The following is an 18,520-nucleotide window of genomic DNA, read 5'->3' on the forward strand; positions in this document are numbered from 1 at the left end:
AATTATCAGTCATCATATTTACATTTACATTCATCTGAGCAAACAGTTTCGCTAATTTTATGATTCGGTTAGCTTCCCTCAAATCTCTTTTGGACATAGCTGTGTTCACTGCTACACAAAATAAACGTCTTTGACTATTTCAGTCATTCGCACTCAGTGAGCGTGGGTGGGTGCTAAAGTGTTCTCTTAGCTTGATTTGTTTGATTTCTTTTTGAGAATTTGCAATTCCTTTGTGCTTTCATGTTTTAGGATTCTGTTTAACACAATTTTTGAGTTGAAATAATGTGGGCTGATGGCTTCAGCAAAAGCATATACCACAGATTACGTAGCACACAGTAGGTCTGTCTTTAAAGGTGTATATGTTCATTCAAAATCAATTCCCCAGTGGAGAAAATGAATAGGATTTTTACCTCTGGAACTCAACTGTTTGACTCAACTGTCAGCTATCAGGAATCAATCTCTGAAGTGGCCTATTCTACAGTACACAGAAACTTTTCCAAGCCAAGACCTGTTCCCCACTAGACCCGTCTAACGTCTAATGCCTATTAATGTCCAAGCACATCTGACACACTTTACCTGTGATAGGGTCCAGACTCTCCTTGGTCACATGGTCATTCTGGTTCACCCATTCTCCATTGCATTTGAAGTATATCTGCGTGGCTGGGGCAGCCTTGCAGGAAAGTTTGACAGGCCTGTTTTTTACTATGAAGGCATCCTCTGGCTCACTCTGGAATTCCGGCAACGGTTCGGCCGGGGCAGATGGAAATGAGTCCGGGAGAACTTCGCTGTAATCGCTGCCATCTATAAAAAACAGAGAGAGAGAGAGAGGTCAGAACATGTGTACAGTTTAAGCAAGTGTGTATTCAAAAGCATGTATCTGTCACAGCAAATGAGTTTGGCCTCAGGGCTAATGGTGAGACAGTCGGTGTATGTTGAGAAAGACTCGGTCCATGACATTTCAAGTGTAGTCTAGTAATACAGTTTTTGCTAGTCTCCGGCTAAGTATAGCATCCCTGGGGAGTCCACACAGAGCCAAGATGAAGCTGGGGGAGCTTGACCTTCCATTGAAACGCCCAGTGATCACACATTATCCCCTGACATTTTCCCAGTGACAGATCCCTCCCAGCACAGAGCTCATCCAGGGGCCTGCGTGTTTCACGGCTCCGCACCCAGACCCTGTCACCTCCAACACGACAATGCTGTTAACCTTTCTAGCATTAAAAGCTACATAGGCAATTGACTACAGAGTGAAAATGAGGTCTGTAGACACCGGCGACGCGGGGCAAAACGGGAAAGTTGCTGGTCTGCACTTTCTGTGATTTGTAGCACACACTTCTCAGAGCTGAAAATGTTTTAGGTTTGTCAACTGTGAAACGCAATTTTTTTTGACTAACCTTAATTTTACTAGGATGATGATAAACTAAAACTTGAGATGTTCTGAACATCTCAAACACTGAACATGTTCAGATAAGCAAATGTCCCCCACTCCCTCAATTCAATGCAAGGTTAATGCACTACAATTGTTTTCAATTTCTATTCCTCCCTAGCCTGCAATATCGAAATAATAGTCAACGTCATGTCTAAAAATTCATCCCAGAGTGGCACTCTCATTGATAGGCATAATCCCAAATGACAACAAAGGCAATTACAAACAAAAACAAAGACTCTGATGGAGATGACACCTCCTTTTGGCCGTGACAGGGGAGAGTTCACCCATTAAACTGCAAAGGCTCTCATGGTTGAAGGCACTGCTTGAGTTTAATTATCACACATGTACAACTGTCATCAACTGGCATTGTAATGATGTGACTAAAATACTTCTGACGGCATAGGTTATCTTGCTGCAGTGCAGGAACATAATTTAGTGTCAGGTCGGACTCCAAATCAGCAGCTTTGCCATCACAGGAATAGTTAAAAATGTCAATATCTAAAAATTAATATGGTTATTTTAAATAGTAATATTTCACAATCTTTACTGCATTTTGAACAAATAAACACAACTGGCAGCACAACTGTGATGTACGAACACCTCCGAGGAAAACATACTGTCGCTCTCCGGTGTTATTGTTTAACTGGTTACCGTGTTATCTGGTGACCAACTTCCTGGTTCAGCTCATATTAACTCATATTTACCATAGTAAAATAATTTTCTTTGCCCTATTTATTTTTGTACACTGTAAAAACTTCAACCACATTGAAATATTTTTTGGGGAAAAAAATGAATAAAGGTTGAAGTATTATATTAGAAGTTTTACTTATATATTTTTTGTAAAGTTATCCAAAGGATTCATTAGCTAATCAAAAAAGAACATTAGATTAATAATTTATTTTAATAAAAATAATTGGTAGAGTAGTCGACTAATCGAAAAAATAATCGTTAGAGTAGCCGACTAATCGGAAAAAATAATCGTTAGATTAGTCGACAGAAAAAATAATCGTTAGTTGCAGCTCTAATACAGTTAAATTAAAATTCTGTAATTTCCCTTGTCTGAACATTTTCCATGTCAATGAAATCACTAAATGAAACCAAATATACCACAAATTTCAAAAACGAAAAATAAAATAAAATACATATATATATATATATTTATATATATATATATATATATATATATATATTTATATATATATATATATATATATATATATATATATATATATAATACAGTTTCTGTATTATGGGTCAACCGTCTTTGTGTTCCTCTGTGTTTGATGGAACAAGCTTGTGTGTGAGGTACAGTGGTCTGGACTTGTCCGCAGACTGCAGAGGTGAAAGAGGTGAGCAAAGAGCAAGCTGAAAATTGGATTTGGGAGAGTGTTTTCACATAGAAAGGAGGAGGAACACAGAGGGCAGAACAGAGGAAAAAAAGAGAGATAGATAGAAAGGTAGGATAGAAAAAGAGCAAACAAACTACTGTAGGCTTGCCCAATGATCAAAGAGCAGAATACATTAATGCATTACCACAAACATTTCCAAATCATTACTCTTTTAATGCTGCTTCACTTAATATAGCCAAAAGAAAATATCTCAGTATTAGGACACAGAGTCTTGAGGTTTTACTTGACAATAACATGCTGCAATAGGTGAAGCCCTGTGTCGTGTTATTGTGTGTGTTACACACAATAAAATCTAATTTATCCACACACACATCAGAAAGGTCAGTGGCTGCAAGGCCACAAGACGGTCCTATAGCTGAAAGTGTCAGTCCAACTTTGTGTCATTTTGTGACAGCTACGTCCTTTCTGCAAGCTCACAGCCAGAAACAGTAAATACACACTCAATATCAATATTGCCAATGCATATACTCGCAGTACTGAAAAGAAGAAAAATACAGAAAACTAAATAAATTATATATATATAAAATACAACAGTTAAAGTAAATATCTTGAAAGTCGAAAAAAGTGAAAGTCGTGACATTACCCATACTCGGAATTGGTGCTGTGTATTTAACCCATCCAAGTGCACACACACAGCAGTGAGAAGTGAACACACACCCGGAGCAGTGGGCAGCTATAGATCCAGCGCCCGGGGAACAACTAGGGGTTCAGTGCCTTGCTCAAGGGCACTTCAGCCATGGTTATTGAGGGTGGAAGAGAGCACTGTTCATTCGCTCCCTCCCACCTACAACTCCTGCCAGCACCGAGACTCGAACCGGCAACCTTCTGCATCGATTGCTACAGAAAATCACCAGTCAAAAACATAGCCTGTCATTCCCTATCTATCTATCTATCTATCTATCTATCTATCTATCTATCTATCTATCTATCTATCTATCTATCTATCTATCTATCTATCTATCTATCTATCTATCTATCTATCTATCTATCTATCTATAATAGATCTATCTGTCTGTCTATCAACAAGGCTTTATTAGCAATAGCATGTTTGTTAAAAATAAGGTGTAGAAAATAAGTAACTAGAAATATTGTAAATAAAGAGGACAATAAAAGACTAAAAAAGATTAAATAAAAATAAACAGAACAAGGCTAAAATAAAACAACATAACATAACATAAAATAAGAGGCTAAAAAATAAAAAAGTATATAAAGATAAAATAATAAGATGAGTGGGAGCATAGGTTGCCTGAAACATAACCGCTGGTCCTTCACTGGGCTGGACACTAACTTTACACAAAATGCTCTCACACATAGTTTGAAGAGCATACACGAATACCCATCAGGCCTTTTGGCAGCCCACAATATAGCTGGAATGGTCCCGGCACTCCTAAAAAGAGGGAAGCTCTTAAGAGGCCCCTGACTGCAGGACTTTTATCATGGTTATGATAGACAAGACACAGCCAGGACCAAAGCCTCCCAGATGTAGGTCTCATGAACACAAAAACAAGACAACATCCAAAACAGAGTCAGCTACACTTTGGGGTGTGTGTGAAGTTCTTCTGGAGTTAAGATTGCGATGGAAGAGAAACAGAAATGCTCAAAGGGACAACACACACACGGCTAACAATGATGTGGCTTAAAATAAAAAATGTTCCTGGACCTATCTTGTCTCGCTCACACACAAAAGAACAATGCAAGTCACAAAACACACACAAAAGAATGGCGACTCTCACTCTAGAAGCCATGGAGGGTTTCAGACTGTAATTTTGCTAGCTCCAGAAAGTCTGAAGTCATGGGAGTCACACTTTATCATTAGCTTACAAAGGCTGTCATTACAGTCCACAAAATACATATATTGACTTCAACTTTACCCTCAACATTTACAGCTCTTATAATGATGCTTTGGAATCTAGAGGGTCTGGACTTCATCATTGCTGAGAATCAACATTTCTCAACGGTCAGACCTCAAGCGGTGAAAATGGGTGGTAAAAAGCTGCCCACAGAGTAAGTACTAGAATGCTCAAGTGGTTTTCACTACTTATCTATTAGCATTTTTATTTCTTTTTTGACAGAAATACAATGAGGATATGAAATGGCTCTGACAGATCATTTAAAGGGAAAGTTCACACCATCCCAAACCTGTATGCTTTTTTTTTTTCTTCTGCGATACACAAAATGAGATATTTGTCAAATGTTGATAATCAAGCAGTTTTGGTTACCACTGTCTTTCATCATATGGACAAAACTGTGACATTTCTCAAAAAAATCTTCTTTTAGGTTCCACAGCAGAAAGAAAGCCAGACATATTTGAAACAACACGAGTGTGAACTCTTTTAAGATGTTCTCTTCAGACCCATACTACAGCACTCGAAACAGAAAAACTAATTCAACAAATTCAAAACTATTTACCACTTTACAGTAATTTGCACAGCAAACAGCTAGTGTTACTGGCTCATCTGCAAGTGTTTGATATAACCGGAGCTACTCCAGCCTGTTATGATTCATATTAATTGGCAACAATATCCCGTTTTTGTGACTGTGTCTGAATAGATAAGGGAGAAAACTGCTGATTTACAGACACCCATTCTCACACATTTGTTCAATAATATATTAATGCATCACATTGCCTGGCAACCTTAATGCACAATATTGTTTGATAGAAGAACTGTGTTTATGCTTAAATGTAATTATATCCTGAACATTGGTTTATATTCTATAATATATAATATATAAAGGAATTCACTACCATTCAAAATTACAGGGTCATATTTTTGAAACAAGTCTTTTTGCTCACTGTACAGTATTTTGATCAGCAGTGAAAACCTAATACTGTAAAATATTATTACAATTTAAAATAACTTTAATATCAAATTAATTCCTATGATGCAAAGCAGCCATTACTCCAGTCTTAAGTGTCACATGATCCTTCAGAAATCATTTCTGGAGGAAACTGTGATAGATTTTTTTCAGGATTCTTTGATTAACAGAAATTTCTAAAGAACAGCATTTATTTGTAATTTTTTGCAACATTATAAATGAATTTACTTTCACTATTTAATGTAATGCAATTTTTGTTGAATAAAAGTATTAATCTATTTAAAAGAGTGTATGCCACTCAAGGTTGTGCATAATGATGATGTACCACAATTACAGAATTTACTGTGGCAAAATAACTGTAACACATTTCTCAGGTGACTTACTTCTGTATATTGTTCATATTTTTGTGTTGTACTTTGTTCCCACACATGCAGGCTGAGGGAAATCTGTCTGCCTCTAGTGAACATAACATGATTGTTTGAGTTATTTTCAAAGTAATAGGCCAGCTATATCCTGCTGATGATGAGGGTGCTGTCTCTGAGGAAGTGACACACAGCTGAGCTGACAGGAATATTCTCTCAGCATCTCTGCTAACTACAGTAGAGTAGTCATAGCAGAAATGATCTTATAATGGCTGCATCATCACTGACAGACAATAAACTCTTTCAAATACACACAGGGTACAAAATTAATACTTTCAAATCCAATGGCAGTTAATGCTGCCTTTAGTAAGTCAATTTAACAGTTATAAATGTAGTGGCACAAGCTATTCAAACATCTGTCACATCATTTACATTTTCTAACGACTTCTACCACAAATATACCATCAGAAGTTTAATTTCCACAAAGAAACCACAACATTTCGAAAAGGTTTATTTCCACAAACACTACCATCCAAATCTTTCAAACGTTTTTGAAAGATATTAATACTTTTATTTAGCAAGGATGTATTCATTTGATCAAAAGTGCCAGTGAAGACATATCGTCAAAAAGATTTCTACTTCAAATAAATGGCATTATTTTGAACTTTCCTGTGATCAAACAGTCCTGAAAAATGTATCATGGGTCCCAAAGAACTATTAACTTTTTTCAACATTGATAATAATAAGCAAAGTTACTTAAGCATCAAATCAGCATATTAGAATGCTTTCTGAAGGATCATGTCACACTGAGACTATTGGCTGCTAGAAATCAGCCGCTTTATCACCACAGGAATGAATTCCATTTAAAAATACGTATATAACAATAGAAAACATAATATTTCACTTTATTACTGTTTTTGCTGTATTTTTGATGACATAAATGCAGCCTTTATGAGCATTAAAGTCTTCTTTTTAAAAAACATAAAAATAAATAAATAAAATAAAACTGTATTTAGACTATTAGTGTATATGGACTAAAAATATCATTTTGCCACTATCATTTCAAAAGTTCATTTTGGACAGGCACACATCTTATATCATGGTGTGTGGCCTGGTCTACTGCAAGTTTCTTTATCATTTTAACAAAAAGTGCGTGTGTGTGTGTGTATTCTAACCACCAACACCGTCATCATCATCATCATCATCATCATCAACTCTCCAAAGGTACAATGTAGTAATGGGTACATAAGGTTGGACCTAAGAGGGACAATGATGGATGGATAATAAAACAACCCCTGGTGCTTCTTATAGGACAATTATGAGTGATTGATATTCTGGGTGAATTAACAGACACACACAACATCAGAAATGGTGCAAGGACAAAACATAAGCTGGATCTGTTCTACACATTTTTCATCCCTTCCATGTTAGTTTATTTAATATTTTGCCTGATTGGTTATGCTTCCATCTACCAATAAATGTATTTTAAACCTAGTATTTAGTACATATTAGGCCATACTTTAATCCATTCCATGAAATTGCAAAAAAAAAAAAAAATTGCCTTCAGTGATCCCTTCTGAGCCTACAATGAGAGGGTGAATCAAGGGTAACGTGAAAAGGAGATGGGGAACAGAAATGTCATGGAAGAACATGAAACAAATCAAAGAAATGTTGTGAAGAGGACAGGAGGAATAGGATAAGACTGAGTTAGAATAGATGAAAATCACTTGAGACCGGAAGAGAGTGACACAGCCTGTTAGAGAGTGCATTTATATAAACACTGGGCGAGTAAGGTGTACATTGACAAGTTTTGACGATCCATTAACACATCAAAAGTAAAGAAAGTGGTAATATTGCAAATCTACAAGGTCACGTTGAGTTTACTGCACAAACACACAAACTGCACGTCTTTACTTGTTAAATTGCAATGCATGCATTGCATAAAGGAAGAGGCAAAACGTGTTTATAAAAACTGAGTGATGGAAGAGGACAAGAGATACAAAAAAAACAAAAAACAACAAAAGCAATCAGTAAACATGAAAGACAGATTTCTCCCTGGATGGATTTCCCAGAATGCCCTTAATTTTATCAGTCTCTTTTTCCTCTCAAATCTAAATCAGAATTAACGCTTTTTGTCTTGTATGACAGTAGAGCTTGTTATGACTTGGCTTTCTCTTTCCGATACACACAACTACACACACAGCAACATGTAAACACTAGCATGTACAAATACACATGCATCTACTCAAATGAGGTGTGTGAGATGAAGATCTAAGAATAATGGCTCAGGGAATCATCATGGTAACAGAAATGTCACGTCGCTGATTGAATCTAGCATGATAACAAGCTCTAGTGTGACAGGGATATTTCTGTCCTCTGTGTTTGTGGGTATGTGTGTGGACTGATAGGCATAGGTGAGGGTTTGTGGAAAACTGATATTTGAACTGACTTGAATGCTGCTCTCATGATTTTAAGAGCTTCCGCACAAATAGGAACATGCATGTGCACTTTCGCAGACGCCGAAGTCCCTTGGAAGATGTATGTTGGTGTGTAAACAGACACAAGAAACACATGTCATGAACGCTTATACATTTGATTATTTGCCTTAGAGTTGGACACGACTCCGCCTCTCTGGTGCAGACACGCCCACTCCCCCTGAGGCTTCATTATCACCACTGAGAATAATATTGACGGCTATATATTAATAATTAGTTTTTAATATCACTGAATGGTGATCAACCCAAAAACACCTAATTACTTGACCAGACGATCGTGAAGAATAAAAAAACTGAAAATCTGTCTACTGGCATGAGTTTGGGTGGGACATTTGTCAGAGGACCAGTGGAACTAAAGGGAAAACATGATTTTTGCTTTTGATAAAACTTTTTCTTTGAATAAAAAATGGCTAAATGAACATGTACAATACATCAAGAGTAAATCAGAAAGTTAAAAGGAAAGTACACCTAAAAATATAAATTATTTGTTCACCTATTACTTATTCACCTGTCATTTCCAAACCTTTTATAAAATGTGAATATGGGAAAGAATAAATATAATATCATATTACATAAAATATTTTTTGTCTCTTTCTAAAAATATACATGTATGACATGTATATATATATATATTATTCTGTTATACACACACATACATATATACAATATAGACAAATATAAGCACAAATATGTATAAATAGAATACAAAAGAATCATAAAAGTGTCATTAAAATAGTTTTTTTTGAGGTGAGAAGCTGATGGCAGAATCTTCACTTCTGGGTCAACTATCCCCTTAAATCAGGTAGTTCTTGAGTTTGTAGAGCAGGGGTATTCAATTAAAGTTCCAAGAGGTCTGCTCTTTCGAGTAGAGGTCCGGACAATATATATAAACAGTCAAAATTAATCAGGATAGTGGGTCCTCAGAGCCAAAGGCCAGTGGCTTCTGACAATTTTTCTATTTAAAAAAATTCCTCAATTTAGCCCAATTAGATATGATCGGGTGTTTTTTCCAGCTATTATTATTTTTTATGTTTAGGTAAAGCAGAAGACCATGTCACAGAAAAGATACTGTATGGGGTTCAGAGTTTTCCTCTTGAAGTCTGGACCATTTTTACATTTTGCTTAGAATTGTGTTTCTGCTTCCATTTTTAAAATAACAGCGTCATCCGTAGCTCTTAATTGTGCTGTAGTGTCTTTATAAAGAAGCAATGTACACAAGAAGGCCTTGAATGAGGCGCGTTTGGCTCTAAATATAAAAATATTTGAGGATATAACGGCGAAAGATCATTACAATAAATGACCCTGAGTGCTCGTGGGGTGAACTCTACTGTTGTTTTGAAGTGCTGCTCACTTCATTTTTAAATGGTAAAATGGTGCTGCCATTGCCATTATGTATTGTGGTCAGATTGGAACCAAGCCGAGGTCCGGACCCACCAGTTGAATATGCCTATGAGTTTCTAGTGTCTATGGCCATTTGACACATTTCTTGGGAATGGCATGAAGATGGAGAGCCTACCAGCGCTCTTCTTCCTGTGCTGCTAACTCTGTATTAGGGTACAGCTAGAGGGCGCCACCCCCCACTGAGCCCATTTATCAGCCACCATCAATAACTGCCCCATTCCGCAGCACCCCTTCTGCAAACCACTCTCCCCCAACACCACCCACCGCATGGGAACAGACAGAGAACCCCCAAACCATTAATCAGCCCGAGACAAACACCAGGGGGAGAAAGAAAGAGTGAGATCAAGTGAGAGATTTTTACTCATGTGAAAGCGACTACTGAAACAAACAGGTCTTGGTGTCAGTCAAGCACTTCATGGGTGTGTATGTTATGTATAGCTGGGAGAATGCAAGGTGGCACCGGTGCCAGCCGCTCTGCATGTGTCGGGTTGCCATGATGTTCAGTCACATGGACTAGATCTCCCTGAGGACCTTTAGTTGATACACAGATCACCAAGGCATAGTAATGAATTTAACATCATCCACCGCTCTCTCTTTTTATTTCTCTTCAATACTTAATTTTCAAGAGAATTTTTCCAAAGAACAGAACCAGTGTCACATCTGGATGAAGGAAGCTTTTCATCTAGGAGTCAAGTAGAGCTCCTGTGACACAAAATATCATGCAAAATTTAAAAAAATATAAAAATGTCTTTTCATCTGACATACAAGTCAGAATTCGTCAATTAAGGGGTGTGAATTTATATTAAAAGGGAATTTGTGTGTGTGTGTGTGTGTGTATATATTATATATATATGAGTGTGTGTGTGTGTGTGTCTCCACAAAGGTGCAAAGGCAATGACAAAAAATAATTTAGAATATGCATAAAATTATATTGTTTCATTTTTAATCATCTGTGTGTTATAAACTCTAAGTAGGAGCCCATTTTACTTCTACTGATAGTACACAGGTATTGTTCCTTCTGTGCACTTTTACCCCCAAAACATACCCTACCCCTTCCTCAAGTTGAGCCATGGAGCCAGGCTGCTTTAAATGGGTGTAATTAGATGAGAAGATGAGCAGCATTCCTTCCTAAGGGCAGGGTGATTACAGGCCCTCTGAAGACTCCCTACAATTACCCACTCTTTTCCCAAACACATACACACATACACACACACACACACACAGGAATGTTCTCTCCCTTCAACAAACTACTTCACCTGATTACCACACAGTGGAAGGACATATAGAGGACGACACACACACCAGAGTCAAGCGCTCAAAACCTAAAATCCCAAATTTGGGTAGGTGAGCTGAACGGTCTGAACTCTGACCCCTGATGTCATCAGACACAAGCCTCAGGCAGTGATGGGGTCCTACCCAACATTACCTTCATATTAAACCATGAACACAGACTCTTTCTTTGTCTTTTTTCAATGTATCATATCAGAGACTGTGGTAATTATAGAAAATGGTAGGTTGAGAGACACTCACTCGCTGTGGATTATAATGAAGACCAACCTGTGAGTCATTCAGTTTTTTTAAAGAGTCAAAGACTAAACATTTCCTTTCAAACCTCACATTTCTGAAACATTCATAAATGCACTCTCACATTTATCAGCTAGATCCAATAATTTGCTGACATTTAAACAGAATGAATAGGCAAAACAGATAAAAAAAGTTTGTATGTGCAAGTGTACTGACCAGGAAAAATTCAAATTATAATGAAAAAATAAAAGATTAACATGATGCAGTCTGATAAGTTACATTAAACGCACAAAACAGACTGAAACCAGTCTCATTTATTTTGATTCAGAGCCAGTGATATGTGGTGGATTATTGTTTGTCTACAATCACATTCTTTTAGAGCAGGGTCAGCAAAAGAATTTAGGTAAATGCATGTATCACATCCACAGAGATACAAAGGTACAGAGATACACTTATAGATTTTTTGCTAATTTTTGAAGTGAAGTGTTCAACTGTCTAATTGTGGACCAAAAGCACCCCAATCTTTGGAAAATTATGAAAAAAAAGCAAAAATAAAAGTAAAAATGCATTGGGAATAATTACAATTATAGTATAAAAGCATCAAACATCACAACCAAAAATGCTGTATTGTGGAAACCTAGACTTAAGACAATAAGCTGTCATCATTCAGAAAAAAAAAAAAAATTACATGACGAGGGGAAAGGAGGAGCACTCCAAGTTGAAACTATGATAAGGAAGGAAGGCAGGGAGGAAGGTATAAAGAAAGAAAGAAAGAAAATGTAAACATACAGCAAAAACTAAAAATCCAAAAATTAAATAAAAGCAACAATACAGCCATTAAAAAAGTAATAATAATAAAACAAAAGCAATAAAAAAAACAGAACAAAAACAAATTCCAAAAAAAAAAATGCAAAAAGCAAACATCAGTAGGAGCATTTACATGGACACATTTTGCTTCCATCGGAATTAATTCATTCTGATTGACGAATCCGAAGTGTTAACATGAATGCTGAATAAAGTGATCGGGTTATATGTCACAAGCTTGTGATCGGATTTACTCTTTTGACATGCACACACTGCATGAATATACAGTTTCCCGCTACTGTCGCATACTGCTTTAAAAAGCACATGTGATATTTATCTACTTCGGGTTCTAATTAGGCGATGACCAGCACATGAACTGTTGTGCAGTGCTGCTTACTTAGATCAAATAAAATAAAAAGTAGTAAAAGTGCCCCTTCCCACACACAAAACTAGTCGTCTGTTGATGAGAGTCTTAAACAAGGACTGGTGAGCATTGTCCTGCTCCACAGACGCTGAGTGAAAGGGGAGTTTTATAATGATGGGATACTTATGACACTTTATTCACCAGAAAGTACAGCTCGTTCTGCGTGTCTAACATCATTAGGCTATTTCTACGTCACTGCGCATCCGCAGTACTTTCCAGTTTTGTTTTTCAATCCGACTACCACTTACAATCAGATGAAAATTTTAGTCAGGTCTGGCCAATTCAATCCAATTGACGTGTTTACATGTGACTTTTTTTTAAATTCTGATTATGCTTCTAGTCCTAGTACGATCGGATTAATAGGGTCCACGTAAACGCAGCTAGTGTGCTAGTGAGGCTGTATTGGTGCTGGGATCTCTAAAGAGGGATATGACTAGATGAACCTGCCAGCAAACTTACATCAGGACTCAAGAGAAAGATGCTAAAAAGATACAGAGAAAAGACTGACAGAAAAGAACATGAGATGGAGGAAAGGGAAATTTACCCAGCAACCCTAGAAATCACTTGAGAACATGAGGATGGTACAGCGGCTAATCCTAAGATTCTTACTTCAACAAAAAAGAAAATAAATTTGGAGTCCTGTAATGAAACAACATAGTTTGGAGACCAGACTGAGAAAGAGGTTGACTGTTCAAGTAACTCAAGGAGAAAGGAGAACAGTGGAGACAGAATAAGGTAATCTGTTGAAGAGGAGGACAGAACCAGGAAGAGGGAGGGAACGAATAAGTAACCATGGGAAAGACTGGAGCAAGGAAAGATTAAGCAAGTGTCGAGACAGAATAAGAAAGCAAGAGGAAAATAAAGAGACAATGTATTAACGCAATTCCCTGGATGAGTTTAACGCAGCCAGGGGTGTATTGGGCCGCTGTTGTCTCCTGTGCTGAGCTGTCCTTATGAAATTTGTTGTGACAGCTCGGCATCTCTTGACAAATGCTTTAGCAATGCTCCACCCCCGTCATGTTAATGAAGACACACAAGAAACCAGTTGACAAACTGCAATGGACTTGCATGCTTACATATCAATGTATGCACAGATGCACAGCTGTAAGAAAAGACAACCCACTGAAGCTCGCTAACGAGCCGACACAATGCTGAATCACTCCCGTATCCCACATACATAACCGATTCTGAAAGACTGGCATGATCACTCGTGCCTATGAATGGATGGGATGTGATATATTGGCTGTAAACAGCCAGACACACACAGAAGTTCACACATATACACCCGGACGAGCGTGCAAGCAGGGGGATTGACGTCACTTTGCTCTGTCATTGCGTCCCCTTGCATCAGAGTGTTCCCCTGGTGCTCACTCAGGCAAGAACAGGTATGAAGAGCACCAATGGCGCTCCTTGCTGAAACACTACACACACACAGTTAAGATTGAAAGATACTAGTTGGAGCCGGAGAGTGAAATTAACAGACAAACCCAAAGTTTACCCAAAGAAGATGAAAGATAGATAAAACAAATGGAGAGTGAGCGAGAAAGAAGCAATATTGGAGCACTTCATCAATCTCCTGACCCTACATTGGCTTTAGCAAAGTGAATGTGTCTTGTGTTCAGATTAGCGAAGCTTAATGCTGTTTACATCCTTTATCTACCCTGCTTTTTGCTCTTTCCTAATGATTTATTTTACCTCTGCCAATGCCATCTTGTGGATTTAACTTACTTAACCTCTCAGCCTCAACCCCCTCATAACCTTTCATTTTCTCCTGCACTCACCTAGAAGGTAGACAGCACAGCATTCCTGTCCTCCATCTCCATTAAAATAAAAGTAAAAAAGCTCTTACAGGCTATAATGCCTCTCACTTACATTACTGGTTGTTTTCCCAGTCTAGTGACTCAGCACTCTGATTTAAATTATTCAAAAACAGTGACTGACATGCTGACGGCATATTCGCTATTTGCAGACATGAGTGAGTGTGTGTGTGAACATGTTTTGGCATCACCAGATTGTAACAAGTGTAGTTGAAATTCAAGATTCAGATTTAAAATGTACACAGGGAGTGAATAGATTTTTTTTTACTAGTCTCAAATTTGTCAGATCTCATGGGTTGTCTGAACCAAGGAAGTCTAGGATCATGGAACACTGGATCATGAGCTGCATGTGTGTAAATGAACACAGTGCTGCACTTCACTCTGAAACCTGCAGGGCATATATTTAATGAAATTGCAGCCTTTGCTATTTGAAGTGATTTCAGGTTTATTACGATTAATCATGCAGCCTTAAGACAAACTGTTGTTGGACAGTGTAAATCTCAAAACGGACAGTCACTTCCTGTTTAAATGGGTGTTTTTTTGGCTGCGTGTGGACTAGATTTTATGCTTAAAGTCAAAGGACTATATGTAGTCAATATGTACATGTGGGAAAAATGGGAAACTCTGATGAATAAAGACTATGCTGGAACTGTAATAAGCTTCCAAATCTTCACAGAACATCAGGCATTTGATGTGTCATGATCATATTTGATCAATTTTGTTTGAAACTGATATATTTAATTATAAATTGAAAGCAAATTATCAGGAGTCCTGTCAAATAAAAAGCCTTTCGATTGATGCACTGTAAAATGCAGGTTGTGTGAAATCACAGCTGTACTTCAGTGATGGACAGATAGTGACAGTATGTTACTGGGAGCTGTGGTAAAGAAAGACTGGTCCTGTCACATGTCCAGAGCTCTGGGCTTGGATGTTTTCTTTTCTGATGCCGAGACACAGCGACTAGCGTGAAGAGCCCCGGTGTCTGCTATGACGATAACAAGCAATGACGTCCCCTGCCTCTCTCTCGTCTCCTTCAGCTGCTCTTCCTGTGTCTTTTCCCACCCATTTCCACTGAGCCAGGGAACTGGAGCATCTGTGCTCTGGAGTGCAGAGATCAGATTAAGCAATACCGCTGTGCATGTTATCACAATACTGTAGGATTGATTCATTAACAATCTGTTGAATTTTAAAGGAATTTTTGTTGTGTTTACATACAGACCAATAATACCTAAAGAAAGTTATCAGTAAGCATTCCCATCCATCTCAACAGTACTTTCTCAGATGGCTAGAAAAGGCAGTTTTACACTACAAAAACCAGGCAAAAATATGGTAAAATGTATAATCTAAATGTAAATAATAATTATTATTATTCTAATATTCAAATTTTAATAGATCATTTATAATACATAAATGGCACCATTCAAAAGCTAAAGGTCAGGGATATTTTTTTTTTCTTTTGAAAGAAATACATTTTATTCAGCAATGTTGCATTAAATTCAGCAAACGTGACGGCAAGGATATTTATGATGTAACAAAAGATATCCATTGTAAAAAAAATTTGATTCAACAATGCTGTTTTCAATATTCATAATAATAATTTTTTTACTTGAGCACCAAATCAGCATAACAGAATACTTATTTTAACATATATACATAGAAAACATTTTAATATTTTAAATATTTTCATTTCTAATAATAAATATGAAGTCTTACCCCAAACATTACTATATATTAGTCAAAACATTTATTCTGTCTGAATAAACAGCTAATTTGAAATGGCCATCAATGGAGAGAGACGCTTTTTAAAGCAATACGGTGTAGTGATGACATCCACCAGAGGCTGATGAGGTACAGGCATGTGCTGAGCTTCAGATCCTAGGAATTTAAGAGTTACTATATTTGTTGTTTGCAAAGTTTTCCTTTACACATCTACATAACTTCGCCATTCCACACGCATCAGTAGTAGCGGCTTTGGCATGCTGCATGGGTCACATGCTGTCTCTGGATCCGCTGTTTGTATACAGCAGCGCTCTCTAGATACCACGGCTGAATATGGACACCGTCTCCAGAGCAGAGAGGGGTTGCATGGGCCTGACTATTGTGGAGCTGTCTGTGGTGCCTCACCGCATGCAGGAAAGCCCAGAGATATGTGGCTCCCATTAGGATGATAAAGAGACCTCTCATCAGCTCAGTCCCTTTGGCCAAGAGCTGATATAAGATTTACCTTCAAAAGAGCTTCATATAAGCCAAACAGCGTGCCGAGAAACTGAACAAATGGAGATAGAGTGGAAAAAAAAAAAACAAAGAAGGAGGACTGTACCTTGTGGCCATATTTATTATATTTCTAAGCTTGTAGTCTAGATTTTCTTAGGCTGGATTGTAATAAAGGAGCCTTCATAACAGAACTACAGCCAGGGTTTTAAATGTACAGGGGAAATCAATAGAAAGACAGGAAGATAGATGGCTGAGGAGATGCAGTGTGGATAGATAGAAAGAAATAATGAGGAAAAGGTAAGAGAAAAATGATATAGGTTGAGTATGACCTGCACAACAGAGAATAACATTGATTATTACTAAATTAGAGCTGGGCAGACCAAGACCGCAACGTTTAAAAAGAGTAAAAAGACTAGACTGAACAGGGATAGTTCACCTGGAAGATTTCAGAAGATTTTGAATATGGTGCACAAATCCTATGGACTGTTATGATGCATTTCAGTCTTTTTTTGAAGCTTAAAAAGCTCCAGTTCATGAGGAAGGAAAGTCATAGAAGGGGGCGAGTAAATTAAACTTTGGGGTGAACTATTCCAAAGCCGAACACAATAAGAGTGAGACAACCAGCTTAGACGAGAGGACAGACACAAATGACATGAGGTGCTTTAGGAAAAAAAAAATATATATTCTCTTTATCTACAAGTGTGTCATTACAGACAAATCCGTGCTGATTCCACAGTAACGCAGTGACCATTACTAAAGCCAAAATCTGAGAGAGTGGGTAAATCCACTTACGAATGTCATTAACATCAGCAAAGGCGACATATGGGGGCTCTAATGGATGATGTCATGGTACGGGTGGTCTACAGGAGAATAGAAATAAACAATGGCTCCCCTTAGACCTTCACCCTCCCGAAAGCCCAGATTATTGCAGTCAATCATAATAGATTATCTTTCCACAAGAGCTTATAATCGCTTTGTGAAATCATAACTAAATAATATTTTTTCCAGGTAAATGCTTTAGAAAAACATTCTTCAGGTGAAATAACAGTCTCTACTGTACATCGAAACTCTCACAAACATGTGCACGCATTATAATAAACCTCAGAATTCACACGCACCAGAGAATAGAAAAGCATTGAGTCATAATAATTTCCATTCACACACACAAACATATCCTCACACACATCCACACAATCAAACCAATATAATATCCAAGTGTCCCTTTGGGATGCTCTCAAACCTTTCAGGGCCAATGAGCCGGCTATTTCAGTAGAATGAGCGTGTATTTTTTTTTAAAGCGCTTGTCTGCTATTAAGAGAAAAGCCTGCCATATGAATGTAACATATCTCAGGGGTCTTGTATTAACTGACTCTTCACACTTAGCCATCTGAAACAATTCCCAGGACAACAACTGACAACAGGCCTGAGTGGGTTTGGCTGTGGGACAACTCAAAAAAGACGTGAGGTAAGAAGGGGCAATCAGAACTTTACAATGAGACACAACTGAATGGATGGGGGTAAATGAAGTGTGGTCAGAGCAATTATGCCTGTCCCTATAAAAGTTTCAAGTATTAGTTCTATCATTAACACTACCATTAAAGTTTCCAGAGAGTATTTTTTTCTTTCGATAAATGTATACTTTTACTCAGCAAAGATGCAGTAAATTGATCATAAATGCTGTTCTTCTGAACCTTCTATTTATTAAAGGGTCATGAAAAAGAGCATGACAGTTTCAACACAATGGGTTTCAACACTGACGTTAATAAAAAAAAAAGTTTCTTTAGTAGCAAATCAGCATATTAGAATGATTTCTGAAGGATCTTG

The 18,520-nt window shown here is 37.5% G+C and overlaps 1 protein-coding gene across 3 annotated transcripts in view; it reads right to left on the minus strand.

The window, feature by feature from the left end:
* Positions 1-18,520, minus strand: part of LOC132110640 (netrin receptor UNC5B-b-like) — a 51,104-nt gene that overhangs the window by 13,804 nt on the left and 18,780 nt on the right. For all 3 annotated transcript variants that reach the window (XM_059517411.1, XM_059517413.1, XM_059517410.1), the window contains one exon: positions 577-801. In XM_059517411.1, coding sequence (XP_059373394.1) covers positions 577-801 — 225 coding nt within the window. The remainder of the gene's footprint in view (positions 1-576; positions 802-18,520) is intronic.

Source organism: Carassius carassius, chromosome 30 (assembly GCF_963082965.1).
Source record: "Carassius carassius chromosome 30, fCarCar2.1, whole genome shotgun sequence".
NCBI lineage: Eukaryota > Metazoa > Chordata > Actinopteri > Cypriniformes > Cyprinidae > Carassius > Carassius carassius.